General features: G+C 41.6%; 2 protein-coding genes across 2 annotated transcripts in view; one reads left to right on the top strand and one right to left on the bottom strand.

Annotated features, from left to right (window-relative positions):
- Positions 1-18,259, bottom strand: part of cuedc2 (CUE domain containing 2) — a 203,847-nt gene that overhangs the window by 146,472 nt on the left and 39,116 nt on the right. The window lies entirely within an intron of this gene.
- On the top strand, positions 3,566-14,684 carry wnt8b (wingless-type MMTV integration site family, member 8b; the record flags this gene model as incomplete). Its single annotated transcript, XM_083775589.1, has 6 exons — positions 3,566-3,636; positions 4,632-4,665; positions 7,677-7,815; positions 11,246-11,371; positions 12,423-12,565; positions 13,944-14,684. The coding sequence occupies 6 exons, from the start codon at positions 3,566-3,568 to the stop codon at positions 14,511-14,513; spliced, it is 1,083 nt and encodes a 360-aa protein (XP_083631715.1). The 3' UTR covers positions 14,514-14,684.

Genomic DNA, 18,259 nt, shown 5'->3' with positions numbered 1-18,259 from the left:
TGAAGGCAGGCTCATGTTCTTGGCATGCAGAGCTGCCGTTATCATACACGTTACACAATGTCGTAAAACGGCTCCGTGCTATGCAATGCCCACAGGGCACAGGCATAAACGCTTTCGCATTGTTGGTCCTTATCTTATCCACAATCTGAGCATGTCTCCCCCTTGCACCATCTACTGGTGAATCTTTTTTCTTTTACTGGGTTAGTTATGAATTATTATGAAACGTATCCTTGGTAGATCTTTGTAAATGTGGAAAGACGTGCCGTTTAGACGTCAAACTAGCATCCTCTGCGCTGTGTTTATTTCGTCGACTAAATTATTTTTTCACTGACAAACTAGACTATAAGACTAAACATAGGCTAGTGAAAATTTCATCAACAAATAAAATGGACTAAAATGTTGGTTCAGTAGAACAAGACATTTTATGTGCTGCGACACGTGAGCCTGTGAATCTGCTGTTTTTAGCATGCGACAAAGTGTAAAATCGGCCAATTTACGTCGCCATCAAGGCCTGCAGGAATACTTTTATTTTAGTTTTTTGTCAACTAAATCAACTAGATGTCGACTAAAATCTTATTTAATTGGCTAAAACGAGACTAACTCAAACCTTTCAGTTGACTGAAACATGACAAACTAAATTAATTGTATTCAAAAGACTGATTTCTAAACTGACTAAATAAAAATAATTGCTGTCAAAATCGACACTAAGCTTTGCAGTCGCACCACAGGTCCACAGCACTGTCGGGACAACTGGATCTCTGTAGAACCCAGGGGTGACATCATTCAGCCTTCTCACCATTGGCTGCTGACTGTCAGACCATCCTCTCCAAGGCATGTCACAACCCACTGTGGTCTCACACACACACACACACACACCCCTCAGTGCTGGAAGAAGCTATACCACTAATGTAGAAATTATCTTAAAAGCAAAAAGTACTCTGTTAAAAGGTTTGACTAAAAGCACAAACGTATTGGCATCAAAATACACTTGAAGCACATACCAAAAGCAAAATAATACAGAATGTCCCATTTTGCAATTTATTCAAAATGTGTCAAAACCTTTCGAAAACAGCTGTTGTGTTGAGTAAATGTACTTGGCTACTTCCCACCACACTGTCACGCACTTGTGGTCTGGTGTTGTCAGAATGCTTCAGTCTACTGAAGAAGCCACATCCTGCTGCCACTTTCATGTCTCGCCTGTTATGAAATATGAAGCTTGAACACACTGCTGACATTGTTATATGTCTGTGGATATAATTCATAATTCTATCTATGTCTCCTGTGTGTGTGTGTGTGTGTGTGTGTGTGTGTGTGTGTGTGTATGCGCGCGTGCGCGTAGATGTTTAACATATGAGAATGAAAATAACTAAACTGACTGAAACCTTTTTTCCTATAATGAAACTAAAGATAATTAAATGTATTTTGTCATGGTTGTATAATACTTATACACATACAACATATACATAATGGCATATAATTATTATTATTCAAGTATTTTTATTGAAGTTTGTACATAAGACAGGACAGACAACAGATACATGACAAACCAACAATACCAGTACTCAACATTCATGTATAAAATATAAAAGTCTGAAATACAATGCAAAAACCACAAATTGTATATTAATGAACAACAAAAAAGGGGGGGAGATGGCGAATGACTACGTAGAAAATACTACCGCAAAGTAGGTTAGAAACTGTTGCCAAACTGGTATATTTCTGAGTGGAGCCCCTGATCGTATATTTGAGTTTGAGATGTGATATTACATAATAGCATATAACATTTGAAACATTAGAAACCTAATTATCTATATTGCGTTGGGTACAAACCAGCAAATCAGCTATCAGAAGGAAATACTAGCCAACCTAGTATATCTAAACTAAGAATATAAGTATTCATCAGTCAGCAAAGTGATTTGTGTAACTTTTTGCAATGTCTTTCTTGCATGATGCAAACGTAGCTTATGCTATATTGCATGATTTAGACTGTTTTGACTGAATATTTTACAAATTTAGCTAAGTTTTAGAATATACCTCTAGGCTATTTATCATTCCTCTTGGTGTTTCCTTAATCCAAAAACATCCTTCAAGGAAGCCTCCTTAATCACCCTAATCCTAATTTGCACACGAGAAGATGCATGGATTCCAAAGGAAAGGCACCTAGAGGTCACAGGGTTATTTAGTAATAAAGCTAAAACCAAAGTGAGGTAGGGACCCATCTGACTTAGTGATGCAAACACCCAATAATCTGATCAATCATTAGCTGTCAATCTAGTCAAATCAGTTTTCTGATGAGGGTTATATTAGATTGAGTGCATTTACTTTTATTCATCATTATGACTTTTATGTAGTTGAAATGTAAATATATTGTATGCAGTGTCGATGCCTATTGTGAGAGTAAATTAACCTGGATAAACGTTATACTCCTTTCCGGTGTGTGGGGGAATGAGGCCTTTTTCAACAACTCATTTTCAAGGGTCTGTTAAAGCAATTTCATAATAGAAAACACTGCATTGCCATAAAACGTTTCGCAAAATCAATCATTTGATTAAACTGTATATTGTTAACTGATAATTGTCTCATTATGGCCCGATTTCAGTATCAGATCAGAGTCACTTTGCAATGAGTTATGGTGGAAGCCATTTCCCTTGGTTTGAGATGCAGTGAAAGGGTGACAGCCCTGCAGTTTCACACCAGCAATGTTTAGTACCAACAACAGTTAGATGGATGTGGCCTCGGGCCTAGTGCAATACTTATTAGACAACATACTCAAAGATTTAATTAATTTAAGTGTAATCTTTTAGAGGATGGTAACATGAATTTAATCACACATTTGTTTTACCCAACCCAATGTTAATTCCCTCTAAAACTTTGAGTGGTTCTCAAAGTGGGGCCCGGGGACCCTCTGAGGTCCTTTAGGAGGTTCGGCTATTTGAAAATAGCCAATCTATAAACGCGTGGCAAACACTTCAGGTTCTTGACGTGAAAATGTTCGAGAGCCACTGCTCTATGTGTCCTTTTTGTTGCCGCTAATCAAAACAACAAATCATGATCCAGGAAGGAACAAACTTGTACTACTAATCCCCAAGCAATCAGTTAACACATCTTTCAACATGAAGAGTATAATGTATTACCTAAATAAACTTTTCAGCGGCTTGAAAATGCAAAGAGATCAGTGTTACAGTTTCACATAAGGATTAAGCGGATCTTCCTTTGCTCCTCGGAGGAGGAAAGGCCACCGGTTCCACCGGCCGCGGCTCAAGGCCCAGGGTGCCCTCTTTGATCACTTCAGTCCCTTCTCGGTGCAATAGTTCTGATTGGCCGAGAGAGTCGGAAGGGGGGAAAATCTTTAATTAAGCAGATAATCTCTTGTTGGGGACGAGAATGGGGTCCATTTCAGAAGCCCCCCCCTTTCTCTTCTCCTCAAATGAGGGTTCAGACTCTTTGGGTATAGCCCTGGGTGAGGTTTCATATGTAGGTATAGCTCAGTGTCCTGTCGACCGTCAGTCTGCGAGGATAGAGTTGCTGCCCGCCATTCATTCATTCCATCCATCTACCTGTCAGGATGTTCCTTCACGTGGAGACTTTCTATTACGTTTTCATTCTGTTGACGCACATGAGGTGTTGTTGTAGCTGGTAAGTTTTCACATTTTAAATCCTTAGCCTATAACATGTTTTATCCCACCCCCCAGCCCCAGTGCATTTCACGGCAATGGCAAATTTAGAATGAACTGGGATGTAGAAAATAAGTTAAAGGAGTTATATAGACCTAAATTATTCTCCTTTTAAAATTGTTGCATGGACCCTACTATTTCCCCCTTATTTAATTATCATTTTAATGTTACACAAAGTATGGCAACAGCCCAATATGACTTAATTTTGACCTCATAGTACTTAGAATAGGATAGGATGAGTTGTTATGGAGCAAACTAACAATTGAACTGTAATAAAATATTATACAGCGTCTTTCTGGCAAATGCTTGTTAGCCTATAAGATAAAATCAAATCCCTGTGGGGAAATCCAGGTGTCATAGCAGCAGGGAGAGTGACACACAGGTAAGTAAGGCACATGTAAGAGTAATTAGTCAAGCTATATAATATCTATATTATTATATATTGTACATGTTTTATTATGTTTTATTATTTTCTAATACAATTTTTTTTATTACATAATATTAGTATGCGCTGTAGTTAATTATGCTATTATTGTATTGCTGATATGCAATTATTACTATCTTTTGACTTCTTGAAGCTTAGCTTACTGCGGCCATGGGCCATGCTGTGACAACTGAATTTTTCCTGCAGGATCGATCTGTCTGTCTAAATATCTATCCAATTATTTGGGTGTATTTTAGTTAGAATGCATGTTGTGTTATTCTTTATTTGCATTCGAAAGAATTGAAACCCATATTTTAAATCACATGAAAGCGTAGTTTGACTCTGCACTTGGCCTCTAGCTGTGGTCATTTAAGTTTTCCTTATGGTTTTAGATGTCCACAGTGATGACACAAAGTTAAATTGTTATTAAGTGCACTAATGAGAGATGTTGGGGCGCAAGCAGACAGGGGCATTCCTCAGTCCTGTGAAGGGACACTTCATTTCCTGACTTAATAAGCTGTCTCCTTTTCCAGGTCAGTGAATAATTTCTTGATGACTGGACCCAAGGTAAGCCAGCATTCTTTTGATCTTTTATCCCCTTCCCCAAAAAGAGCGCAAGAACAACTTTCCTATACGGGTGTCCTGTATAACACAGTGGTTCTTTTCAAAAAATAAATAAAATCCTGTCGAGACAATTAAGCACCCCCAAATTGGTATGCATATGGACCCCTATATGCGCACGGACATACAAAATTAAATTGTCTTACAAGCTCACCGCGCAGAAAAATTAATTTGTAATTTGTGCTTTTGAATACTATCTATCTAGGCATTTCTAAAAGCATGCACCTTCGGATACTTAACCCATTAAAACCGGGAAAGGATCTGTATCATTTTAGAATTTTACTTTGGCTATTCAAAAATAGCAGATAGGCTAAACAGCAACACGCAACTTTGTGCCTCACTGCGACCTTGTACATTCGCTATTTTCTCACACTTATTTCTAAGTGTGAGAACTGCAGATTTAGAAGGCATTTTGTTGCCGAGTAACTTTCAACTTGTGGTAGAGTAACATGACCAGGAGGAGTATCTGTATTTTGACTCAAGTACTAGGGGTTGAGTACTTAGTTTGTCCACCACTGGCCACAATGGCGTTAATGATATATCAATGATATTCTTGGTCCTTTGTGATTCCCCTTGTGCCTCTCACACACTTGACCTCCGTCAGGCTCTGCGTGTCTCCGAGATGGAGTGTGTAAAGAGCCATGAGAGGCGATAGAGGGGTAGACGCGGCTGTAGTGGGTGGTCATCATTAGGGGAAGCAGCCCCCTGTGAAAGAGGTGGTACTCCGGCCTCCATCTCCCCCACCCCAACAGTACACTTGAGACGTATTAGTTTGTGTCGTCGTTCACACAGTCTGAAGAAGAGCCCAAATGACAGGGCCAACGAATGCCAAACGGGGATAGAGAGAGAGCTAGGGCCATACTGGTGGTATCGCATGTTTATGCCATTGATTACGACTCAAGTTATACTTGACATTATACTACCAACCAATTCCCAAAGAATACCGTAATGTTATGATTAGGTGACTTGACCTTTATCTGACCGACCCAGTACGTACATGCCTTGAATCTCTCTCATCGCACATACTGATACATTAGATGCCATGGCAATCAACTAATTTATCAGATAGACTGACGTCTGTGCTCAACGATACCAGATGCATGTTCTGTTCCTACTCATTCTGTTCTTGTCCTTGTTGTCTCATATCTTCTGGTCACGTCATGTGTCCAATACTGGAAAAAACTGGAAATCCCCGCGTATCTTGTGTAATAAACTTCAGAACTTGTTGTGTGATACTGCCTGGCCTGCAGTGTCATCTTGTTCTGTTTGCACGCGAGTCCACCAAATCATAAGGGTCAACTAAATTCACAACACGTAGTTTGTTTTCAATGAAGCCACTCGGTTCCATTCATTTCAGTACGGTATGAAAATCAACTTGCAGGGACTTGAGATAGCATAGGTACTGAAATAAAGGAAAACACACACATTGATTGGCTGACTGACTGACTTTCATATACTGTACATGATCATATTCTAACCTATCTGTCAAAAGGATAGAACACAAAAAACGCTTTAGCTAATTTGCATTGTAGTCCTTGGAGTGCAAATGTGTGTGTACTGTACATTGAGTGCCATGTGTTCATTCATACAATTTGAATACGTTACACTAGACTGGTAAAGAACAACGGAAGCTGCTGTGGAAAGAAAGGCCTATTCCACCGAGGTTTGCCTTCTACAGGGAGCAGCATGTCCAGCTGACCTTTGACCTTCATAGACTGACACCTGTCACACTGCGAGGGTGGAAAATATTTTTTATTAAGCTAAGGACATTTTTTATGTTTTTGACCTAAAGACGAATTATAGGGGATATGATGTAGGAGCTATATGTGACTTTTGTATAAAGTCTTGTGTGTTTTTTTTAATTTGTATTATTCAATTCAAAGTATTGGCCTATTCATGCGTTTCAAATGTAGTCCTATATACACCTGCCATGGTGGGGACCAACAGGTGTTGCAAACAAATGTAATAGTTCTACACCAATCAGACTGTTCAGACAAATTGAAGACTACAATTGAAACTCATGATTCATGAATTCACTTGTTGAGGGGCGCTGGCCCCTGCTTTGTCTGTTTGTGTGTACCCCATAGCGATGATTTAATTGGCTGAGCACACTATAGCAATGATTTGATTAGCTGAGCAAAGTACGTATTGAGGATTAAAAAGTGAGGACAGAAAAGTGAAGACGGAAAAGTGAGGACGCAAATTGTGATTGGCCAGAATTAGATGATGTATGCTGATAAGAGCTCCCCTCACTTCACACGGGTGTGATTTTTCTTAGTGTAACTGCTCTGGCATTAGGTTCTGCTCTGGCATTAGGTTCACCGTAGCTGGGACGCTTTTGCCGTGAATTTGTCACCTGTGCATGGTCATATATGGGCAGAGAGATGTGGTGAGTGTGGAAGTGACATATTTTCTGTTGACCACAAACCGTGTTTACTTGGTTTGAGGAATAGGCCTAATAACTTAAATGAGTGCATCTGGATTCTTTTTCTGTGCATCCTACAGTGTTTTCTTCCATCTTTAGCTCTTCGCTGATGTTTTTAACTGCTCTCGCAATTAGGGCATTCCAGGAGGTTCCCAGCAAAATGGTTGATAGTTAGGAACCGTGTCCGGGTTGTGTCCGTCTACAGACCACTCTTTTTGAGTCTACATATATCTACTGTATATTGTCTCTGTCGGCAGTATCGGGTGGAAACCTCACATATCCAAAACCGTTACTTTTACAGGACTCAAATTCTGAAATAGCAAAAGTGGCAGATCTACAAGCTTACAGATCTGATCTACAAGCATACAGATCTGCCACTTTTGATGCTTTTGTATGACACTGTAGTATGATCAAGCAGGGCATTATTTACGAAAAAAATGTTTTTATCAGCTTGATACAGTACTGTGTTAGTGTAATTGGGCTGTTTAAAGGCAGGCAGCACTGATCTAAACACCTTCCTCCTCTGTGGCAGGCGTACCTGATCTACTCCAGCAGCGTGGCAGCGGGGGCGCAGAGCGGCATAGAAGAATGCAAGCACCAGTTCGCATGGGACCGATGGAACTGCCCAGAGAGAGCCCTGCAGCTGTCCACACACAGCAGCCTGCGCAGCGGTGAGAGACTCTTCACTTGACTAAGTCATTACTTTTTTCTTCAGATGTTTAAGTGGTGCAACCACTTCCTTAAGTAGCTTTGTGTGTGCCTGGCTGGCTGGCTACCTGTGTCTGAGCAGCTTTGTGTGTGCCTGGCTGGCTGGCTACCTGTGTCTGAGCAGCTTTGTGTGTGCCTGGCTGGCTGGCTACCTGTGTCTGAGCAGCTTTGTGTGTGCCTGGCTGGCTGTGTCTGAGCACGGAAATTGCATTTAGTTGGTTTTCAAAACCAAGTGTCACTGTTGTGCAGCCTAACACACACATACATATTAACTGTATATATGATGATTCCAGGTGTATCAGTACAGTACAGTACAGTACAGTACAGTACAGTGCGTGTTCCTGCGGGTCTGGAAGTTCCGGGGACCCCCACGCGGAGTTGCACCACTTACTTGATTTTCCTTTTTTGTCCCTGTCCGTCTCAAGTTTTGCCATCGACGATGGCAAAACTAATTCTGCTAATTATGACGTAAATTAAACATCAAAACATTAAACGACATTGACATTGAAGGGAAAAGTTACGTCATAATGATGTAAACGAGCATATCAGCTAACCAATCACAGGCAACAGGCATTCTGATTGGCCAATGGCCAGTATGAGATGATGATGTGTGATGATAAGAGCTGATAATTCCGCTAATTATCAAAACATTAAACGCCATTGACATTGAAGGGAAAACCTACGTCATATGTAAACGAGCAAATCGGCTAACCAATCACATGTTGGTGGGAGCTCTTGGCCAATAAGGGACCACCTTATGTACCTTATGTAGCAACGATGACAAGAGCGCCCCTAATTTCACACGGGTGTGATTTTTTTTTTTTTGTCTGGCTTTCAGAAATTTCGTCATGTCGCAGCCAAGTCTATGGATTTTACTGTTAAAAAAAAGAAACGCAAAAACAGCACCACTCCAGACGTAAGTGGCAGTCAAGTCTATGGACTTTTGTTACTCTTAATCCAGTGCGATTTACATTAAGCAAGAACAAAAGCATGGAAATACATACATAAATAAAAAGTAAGTACTGTAATCGGTAGGCTATACACTATTATTCATCAAAGACAAACCTCTCAGGTTTGTCTTACGTGTACAATGAATAAATAAAATCACACCCATGTGAATTGAGGGGCGCTCTTATCATTATGCATCATCATACATCATCTCATGAACAACTGAATTTTGTGATTGGTTGGTTAAATTTACGTCATATTTGGCGGACATTTGACCTAATTTCTCCTTTCATTGTCAATGGGAAATATTGAGACGTGGAAACATTTCAAACTACTATTTGTTTATTCGGTGTCATCCCCAGGGCGAAGGCGGGGGAGTGCAAGGCTTAAGGACTGAGATGTTTGTTTAGCGAGGAGTAGATTCATATCATTCTTCGTCTTTTCAGGGATAGCCACTGTGGCCATGATGGCTGTAAGAAACAAACACACTAATCCAGTTCACAACATCTACAGAGAAAGATCTCCTGTTGGACAACATGAATATCCCAGATCTAGTCAGTTACTGTGTGTTCATTACGGCACAGGTTCTCAAAGGGGGGTCCTTTGGGGGGTTGCAAATAAACCTGCCACATATACAGTAGGCTCTTGCCTGACAGTGTGTCGCGTGTTCGAGTCCCGTTAATGACTACCTTTGCTGCATGTCTTTCCCCTTCTCTCTCTCCCTCTTTCCTGTCTGTCTTCACTGTAACTATCAATAAAGGCACAAAAGCCATAAACGAATATATATATATATATTTTTTTAAAACAACACAACAAAAATCTTCTCTCATGGCAGTGACTGGCAGAAAATCTTTTCAAATGTGGGTCATGAAAAGGTTATGCACTACATGAGAACAAGTGCATATCAGTAGATTTGATGCACGACTAAACGATAATGGATTGTGTTACGGGGTTGATGAGGGTGTCAAAGATATGGCTCAATTACCCACACTTACAACAAGTAGGCCTATCCATGACCAATCCTAATGGTCCTTTACTACTATACCTTTTAGTTTATAGTAACACATATGTATACATTACATATACCCCAAATGCAAAACATACTTTATTGTACTAGGCATATTTATTTGGTTGTTTGGTTGTTATTTGTAAAATTGTTCATTTTGATGAGGGGTTTGGACAGAATTGACAAACCAAAGCTTTGCAATTATGCTGATTTATTCTCCTTGCAAGGAGAATAAATATACTGTAAAAAATAAGTGCACTGCACACACCCCTGGCATGTCCTGCATCTATACTACTGTGTTTGTTTCATGTAGCACCCACAGGGCCCCTTGAGTTCAAGTCATGTTGACTTGATGGCTATTCGAGGGCTTGTCTTACTTTGTTTTGGTTCTGTGCGTTTCTTCAACCAATTATATTCACTAAGATTTACTATTCCTCTCATGTAACGGTTGATCATTATTTGTGCAATTATATTAATGTTTTTCTCCCTGACTCTGGGAAACGTGTCAAGGTCTTTGCGCACAGATAGCGTTGGGGTCCTCCCTGCATTCTCCTTCCTCTTCTCTTCTCCCCCTCAACTCTCTGCCTGTCTCATTCTCTCTCTTGATCTGTACCTCCTCTCCCTTCCCCCCCCACTCTCTCTGTCTGAAGTGGGCTGAACTTAGACAATATACTTGTGTTCTGCTTTCTCATCTCTATGTTGCTTGAAGATCTTGCCACGAGCACATCTGTCAAATAACATCCACGTGTAGGTGTAATAAAGACCACTTGAGACAGTTCTTTGTCATTACATATTCCTCAACCGTTACAGTGTATAAATTAGCCACATCAGTCCCAATTACCATATAAGGAGCACTGTGGTTTAGACATCTGTTAAATCAATAAATGCATGTAGATGCATGTGGGTGCAAGCAACGGTTGAATTGAACTAATTTAATCACTTGGGTCGACTTGCGTCGACATGCAACAGGACCGCTGGGACGAACGCTAAAACCGTTTTGTTGCATCTCAACCCATTGGTGTGGTTTGGGCTTAAAGATGGAGTGCCACAATGTTTGTATTTTTCCAGTTTCTCATTTGTCTATGAGGTGACAGTAATTCATTAGACACCCTGGAGTCGTTTTTATGTGCAATGGTGTATTAACTTATTTAGGGTTTCTTCCTGGAGGCTGAACCCTTGACACCACCCACCAGGCAAACCAGGCATACTTAATGAACTGGTGGGCGTGTCCACATAAAAGCATGATTTGAACACATACTGTACACATTTTGGAAAAAGTTCTTCCTCCTTATATTATAATAATACCTGATGATCATGTTTTAGGGTGGAAAGAAATCGTGGCACTCCATCTTTAAGTGACTCCCACTTGAGTGGTGTTTGGTAGAGTAGTCAGGCATGTTTTACTGGTTGAATAAAGGTTATATGTATCTGTGTTCCAGCGAACCGGGAAACAGCGTTTGTGCATGCCATCAGCTCAGCCGGGGTGATGTACACCCTCACCAGGAACTGCAGCCTGGGGGACTTTGACAACTGTGGCTGTGATGACACCAGGAATGGCCAGCGCGGTGAGAAGAGAAGAGCCACAGCACGCATGTTGTTCTTAAGATGCTTATATCTTACGTTCAGTGTTGATTTTGACAGCACATGTTGATGTAGTGTTAGTCGTAGTATTTGAATTCTATGTCATTTAGTTTTTGTCGTATCTGAAAGGTCATCTAAAACGAAAATGGATGTTGTGATTTGTACTGTTGAATAGCCTAATGGATACATTTCTAATTAAGGTAATTAATAATGCTAATTAGAAAGGACTATATATTTTATCTTCGATAGCAGAGCAAGAAACTCCTTAAATGTAAAAAAAATACTTTTTAAAGTAATCAGTACAGAAAAGTACTTTAGTACCAAAAACCTTTAACAGGTTTACTTTTTAGGAGAAAGATCAATATACCTTGAGTAAAATACTTTTAGAAAAATACCTTTAAATACCAAAAGAATAGATGAGTCCAGTCGGAGCTTATGATGTTTCAGCCAGTTCACTTTCTGCCAGTTCGGAGAGCACAAAGAATGAATCCACATACAGCCAATTACAAAATGTCTCTCCCCGTGTCACCAAATGGACACGGTTAATATAGCATTTTAATCAAGATTGGGAAAACCATGAAGTCTGCCTTGCTACAGGGTCAAACAACAGTTTTCACAGATACACATGTAATCTGTGGCAAATGGGAGAAAAACAATTCTTTATCTACATGCTGGCTAAAATCAGTGGGACAGCGTGACATGAAGATACAAAGGCACCTGATTAAGTCATAGGGCATATGATTACGACATCCACAAACAATTAATGTCTTAATAATTCAAAATTATCCATCATAGCCTACTGTAGTGTTTCTTTCTAAAACACTTTGTGTTTTTTAAAACTTCAGTACAGTAGGTTACTTTAACTCAAGTACAAATTTGACTGAGCAACTTTCACTTAAAGTTGAGTAATATTTGACAAGGAGTACGTAGTATCTGTAGTTCTGGGGTTGAGTATGCACGTTGATTCGATGCATCCTCCTCATGACTACTTACTTCATGCAGGAGAAATATTCATGTTTGTTTATGGTTCATTAGGCGGCCATGGGTGGCTGTGGGGAGGCTGCAGTGACAACGTGGGCTTCGGCGAGGTGATCTCCAAGCAGTTTGTGGACGCTTTGGAGACCGGGCAGGACGCGCGGGCGGCCATGAATCTCCACAACAATGAAGCCGGACGCAAGGTACCGTGCTCAGGGGCGCACGCAAGCGCACACACGAGCACACACACACACACACATGCACACACACACACACACACACACGCACACACACACACACACACACACACACACACGCACACGCACACACAACGCAAACAGTCAACATGCAGGCACAATTTTATTAAGGGCCTCCCTGACTAGGCCTGTTTGGCAATCCAGCTCGGATGGTACTGAATTTCAGAATAGTTTTAGAGCTGATCCATAACCACATCACAGTATCCATATCTGTATAGCGGGTTCTACCAGTGGAGTGACCATGAGGTCTCTTGGGGTTCAAGTATTTGCGAATCTGTCTCTCTCTCGGAACCCCGGCTGAATTCACAATGTAAAGTACCTTTTGAATCATTTTTCCCCTGCTCAGAATTACTGAGTGTGCCACCCAAGCGTCCCTTTCACCTCCCAATAAGTGAGGTGCCACTCGTCCGCAATAACAACAGTGTGTTCGGTGTACCAGAAGGGCCTATTTACCGACGATGAATGCCCTTTACGACAATACTTCAACTTGAGAATCTCAGGATCACTGGTGCGAGCTTAATTAGAGCTCCTGGGGAGCCAGACATTGCACGGTGTTCTGCATTATGCTGTGTTCTTCTTCTTTTCTTTTTTTAAATAAAGTGTTTAGTTTTATTCTTACAATACGGATCCCACATTTATGTTGGTCTTTGTTTGGCCCTGGAGGAGTCTGAGGGGACCACAGGCATGCAGCTGAAGTGCTCTTTGTTTACCCAGCCTGTGTGCCCTCCTGTTGGGCTCCAGGATCCCCATGGCACCTGGAGCATCATTGTAACAGAAAAAATGGGGAGAGAAAGAGACGGGGGAAAAAAAAAACCTTTTACATTTGTCCACTCAGTGGGACTCTCTATTGGGTCTTCTCCCAGTAGAAAACACGTTGATAATGGACACGCTAAATAAATACTCCTTTTTCTTCTGGGAGACAATAGTACTCAATGTGAAACTTTGATTCAGCCTCATCTCGACATAAAGTTCACCCCCTCACCGAAAAGAAACGCTCCTTTTCAACTGACAGCTGTTTTGTGTTAGGCAAAGTCAGGAAACAACATGGACACAACAATAGCTGGCAAAGGAATTCAGGAATGTAAACCTTGAACCCCATATTTCTGTCTTTAACCGTATTCATCCTTTTAGGCTTTAAGTGGAACACCCTGAGCATGCAATTAGTGAATTTGACAACACGTCAATCAACGGACAAAGCATCTCGTGGCCTTTCTGTGCAAAATGTGATGGGCTTCAAACGCTGTAAACTGCCAACGGCCAAATATACCAGAATGAAACAAATCTTTCCATATTTCCCCCTGTCTGTTCCTCCTCCCACGTCCAGGCTGTGAAGGGGACCATGCAACGGACATGTAAGTGCCACGGCGTGTCGGGAAGCTGTACCACACAGACCTGCTGGCTGCAGCTCCCAGAGTTCCGGGAGGTGGGCAACTACCTGAAGGAGAAGTACCAGCGGGCCCTGAAGGTGGACCTCCTCCGCGGAGCTGGGAACAGCGCGGCCAGCCGGGGGGCCATCACCGAGACCTTCAGTCTCATCTCCCGCAAGGAGCTGGTCCACCTGGAGGACTCACCCGACTACTGCCTGGAAAACCGAACTCTGGGTCTGCCCGGCACGGAGGGCCGCGAGTGCCTCAAGAAAGGCAAGAGCCTGAGCAAGTGGGAGAAGCGCAGCTGCAAGCGGCTGTGCGGGGAGTGCGGGCTGGCGGTGGAGGAGCGCAAGGCCGAGATGGTGTCGAGCTGCAACTGTAAGTTCCACTGGTGCTGCGCGGTAAAGTGCGAGCAGTGCAGCAAGACGGTGACCAAGTATTTCTGTGTGAAGAAAGTCGGTCAGAAGGGAAGGAACGAGAGTTCTGGCAGCCGCAAGAAGACCCTCAGACTGAGGAAGAAGCACTAAGCTACCACCACCATTATCATCATTACCAGCATGTAGATTCCACTTCACTTTTACTACCATGTGCCTTGGCAAGCGCCTTGTTGTCCATCTTTTGCGTTTTGGACAAACATGCATTTTCAAATTCGTCTTAACTAGACTCAGTTTTGCGTAATGGCAGGGCGTGGTGCATAACACTACATTATAGAGTATACGATTTTTGTTATCTTTCAGAATACCGGTCTGAATATATTTAAAACTATATTTTTTTACTTGTTACAATAATATTTTGAAAAAAGTCATTGAACATTTAAAATAATATTTATCAAACTTGGATTTCTACACACTACATTTTATTTATTCTCATGCAGTAAAAAAATAAATGGGTTTCTTAATAGCGAAATGACTTTTGAGTACATTGATATTTGTTTAGCAGTGGTTCTCAACCAGTGGTCCAGGGACCACCAGTGGTCCTTGAGGGGGTTCCAGGTGCTCCCCAGCTAAATGATGGAAAGAGTTGGTAACCAAATGAACCCTTATAGATCTTTTACTCTTGAGAGTGTAAGGGCTCCATTTTCGTCACCGCTAAACCCCTTATCCCTTCTTTGCCTTTTTTTTATTTACTATTTTGCAAAATATTTTTGAATAGTTAAAATGGCCTGTCTACAATGTAGATTGGCTAGTTGAACTATTCAAAAATGTTTTTCAAAATAGTAAAAAAGGCAAAGAAGTTTAAAGATTATGGGCTGTATTTTGCGTGTCTTAAGTACCAGGTCTTATTCCCTAACTTGAGTAAACTAAAGACCTGGAGGCGTGATCAATGCTCTTTGGCCACTCAGAATAGCCAAATGGCATTGATCACGCCACCAGGTCTTTAGTTTACTCAAGTTAGGGAATAAGACCTGGTACAGTGGTACTTAAGACACGCAAAATACAGGCCAAGGGGTTTAGCGGTGACGAAAATGGAGCCCTATAAGTTTCCATTTGGTTTCATTTTACGCTCTTTAAATTATTGTTAAACAGAACAAAGAACATTTACAAGACATCTACACAATTAGAGAATGTGGAAGAATTTGTACCACATCTGCATCATCACTACAACATGGAATTGTGGACAAAATCTTATCCGATAACAAAATATACGTTTTGGGTCTGACAGGCCAAATCTCATCAAATGGTGGTCCGTGACTCAAATGCCAAATAAATAATGGACCCTGATATGAAAAGGGTTGAAAACCACTGTTTAGCATCGCTGTCAATCTGTACCTTTGAGGGTGTTTCTTTTTTTCTTTTTTTCCCACTGGTTTTCGGTGCTCCGCAACCCTTTGACTTTCCCTGACTATCTCGGCCCCATGGATGTATTTAATTGTATATACAAAATGAAGCACTTTGTACTGTATATTGTTAATTTATTGCACAGTTGTTCTTTAGTTTTTGCTTTAGTTTTTCTTTTCTATAAAACAAAAAATGTAATTAAAGATGAACAATAAACGTGTTCGATGTGATATGTCCTCCGGCCGTAAGCGAAGAACAGTTTTTACATATGAAGAGCCTCAGTCGATCTCATCGTCCACACAGTGGTTCTCAAAGTGGGGTCCGGGGACGCCCAGGGGTCCTTGGAGGGGGTTCCAGGGTGTCTCCAGCTAAACCATTTATAGGAAGTAGGAACCAATTTGACCATTACAGGTTTCTAACTCAGAGAACATCCATTTGGTCCATTTGGTTCCATTTGTACACCCTCAGAGTTGTGGTGGTCCGTGGCCTCTAAATGCATGTACCTTGGAATAAAAACAGTTTTAAAAACACATGCCCTAACACATTCTTAGAGACAGTAATCACTGACGGGACCCAGTAAACAATACAGACACAGCATTGATCCCATTAGGGACGGGATTCCCCCGGGGAAGTAACAAGAAAGAGAAATCTTTTCGTCTGCCTTCCATCGTGCCTTTCTCAATTTCGCCTCTTCAAATACCTCCTTTTCTCTCCCTCATCTTTGTAATCCTCAAAGAGCCCCCAACCCCCCTGCCACCCCCACCGCCACCTAACTCCCAAAGCGCTTGGAAGTTTCTTTACTGTTTAATACTAGTTTAATTAACTTTGTCCAGACAGGGTAGGGGGTGGGTGGCTCGGGGGAGGGGGTATGTAGGGCATGAGGCAAGTTGCCCCTTACAGAAAAAAAGAAAAAAAAATCATCCCGCCTCTAATTTTGTATGCTAATCTCCTTTTTCACGCAAAAACTCCAGCCTCAGGAGTGGGGGGGGGAGGGGGGGTTAGAAGTGTTGGGAAAACTTTCGGGGCTGCCATGAGCAGCTAGGGGCTTCCTGCGGCTGTTTTATTTCTGGGCCCACCTATTTGGATCCTTTCACTCCACTAGAGCCTTCCTTTGCTCGATTTAACAATGAATGCCGAAGCTAATCAGCTCCCTCGGAAATGCACCGCTGTCGAAGGGAAGGTAATCCCCTCTCCTCTCGCTCTCAATGGGCCGTCGCCTTTCCAAAGGGCTTTGGGAAAAGGCCTCGCACAGATTCACACTGTTCCCTCAATGGAAGTTAGTTCAAGTATTGTGCCCAAAACAAGTGGGTTTTATAAACAAACGCTTGCTTGCCAGGATATCCACCACCCCACCTGCGAGTGAGAAGTGCAGGGCTATAGGCCACAGCAGCGGCGGCACATGGCCGGCGAAAGCAACGCGGGCCCTCCAGATGAGATGGCACATGAAAGAAGAGATTAGCGATCCCATTGAGAACGCCGGGGTGGGGGGGCGTTCATTTCTTCACCTTCCTCCTTTTCACTTAATAAAGTGTCAAGGAAACACCTTGTTGACATCTTATTTATCAAATAATGATCATAATCAAAAGTCCCCCTTTCTGAGATGACCCCATAGCTGGGGTGGTGGGTGGGGGTTCTGCCGTGGCCTAGTTCTGCTGTGTAGCAGCAACAGCATTGGAACCACCAGCACATTGAAATAATCTGTACAGCACTTAAAGAGGTGGAATCATTGTTTATTCTTACACCCACTTGAACCTTAGTGTCCCTATTCTGGGGCAAACAGTCAGCAAAAATAGCAGATTTACAAGCTCACAAAACATAATGTTGAAGAAACGTGTTGTGTGCTTGTAGATCAGCCGTTTTCGGTGAAGATATATTTGGTGTTGAGGGGGGGGGGGGCAATCCTGGTATAGAGCCTTGGGGGACTCCGGTCACAGTATATAAGGGTTTAAGTTGTTAACACATTTATCTCACAACTTTTAATGTATTACTTATACTGTAGGTAAAAGGCCATTTAATTTACACTGAACTAATGGAGAGGGAAGTCTGGAGCTCTCTGCTGGAACTGTTGCCCCCGCGACCCGAGTCTGGATAAGCGGTTGAGGATGGATGGAGATATTTCAATTCAGGCTTGTTTTTCTTGACCACAATGTTTTGTGTTTACCTGGTATAATCATATAGTTTGAATGTACCGATTATTATTTTGAATATTGTTTAGACTGATATGCTAGGTCCATGGTTTACTGGTCGAAAGCACTTCACTGTCTCTCTATTTCGGCCTACTGTATGTGATTACCTTCCTTACTGTAAGTCACTGGAGAAGAGTGTCTGCTAAATCCCAAAATGTGTTGTATTTAATCACATATTTTTAAATACATACATTTAGTTAGAGTAAGTAATTCAAATTAAATCTAACTTTATTTATAAAGCACATGTACAACAATCAAAATTGACCAAAGTGCTGTACAGGTTGAAACAAAAACATCAACAAGAATGTA

This window comes from Protomyctophum parallelum (assembly GCF_964188405.1).
Source record: "Protomyctophum parallelum genome assembly, chromosome: 10".
Taxonomy (NCBI): Eukaryota; Metazoa; Chordata; class Actinopteri; order Myctophiformes; family Myctophidae; genus Protomyctophum; species Protomyctophum parallelum.
This window is presented reverse-complemented; position numbering and strand designations above follow the sequence as displayed.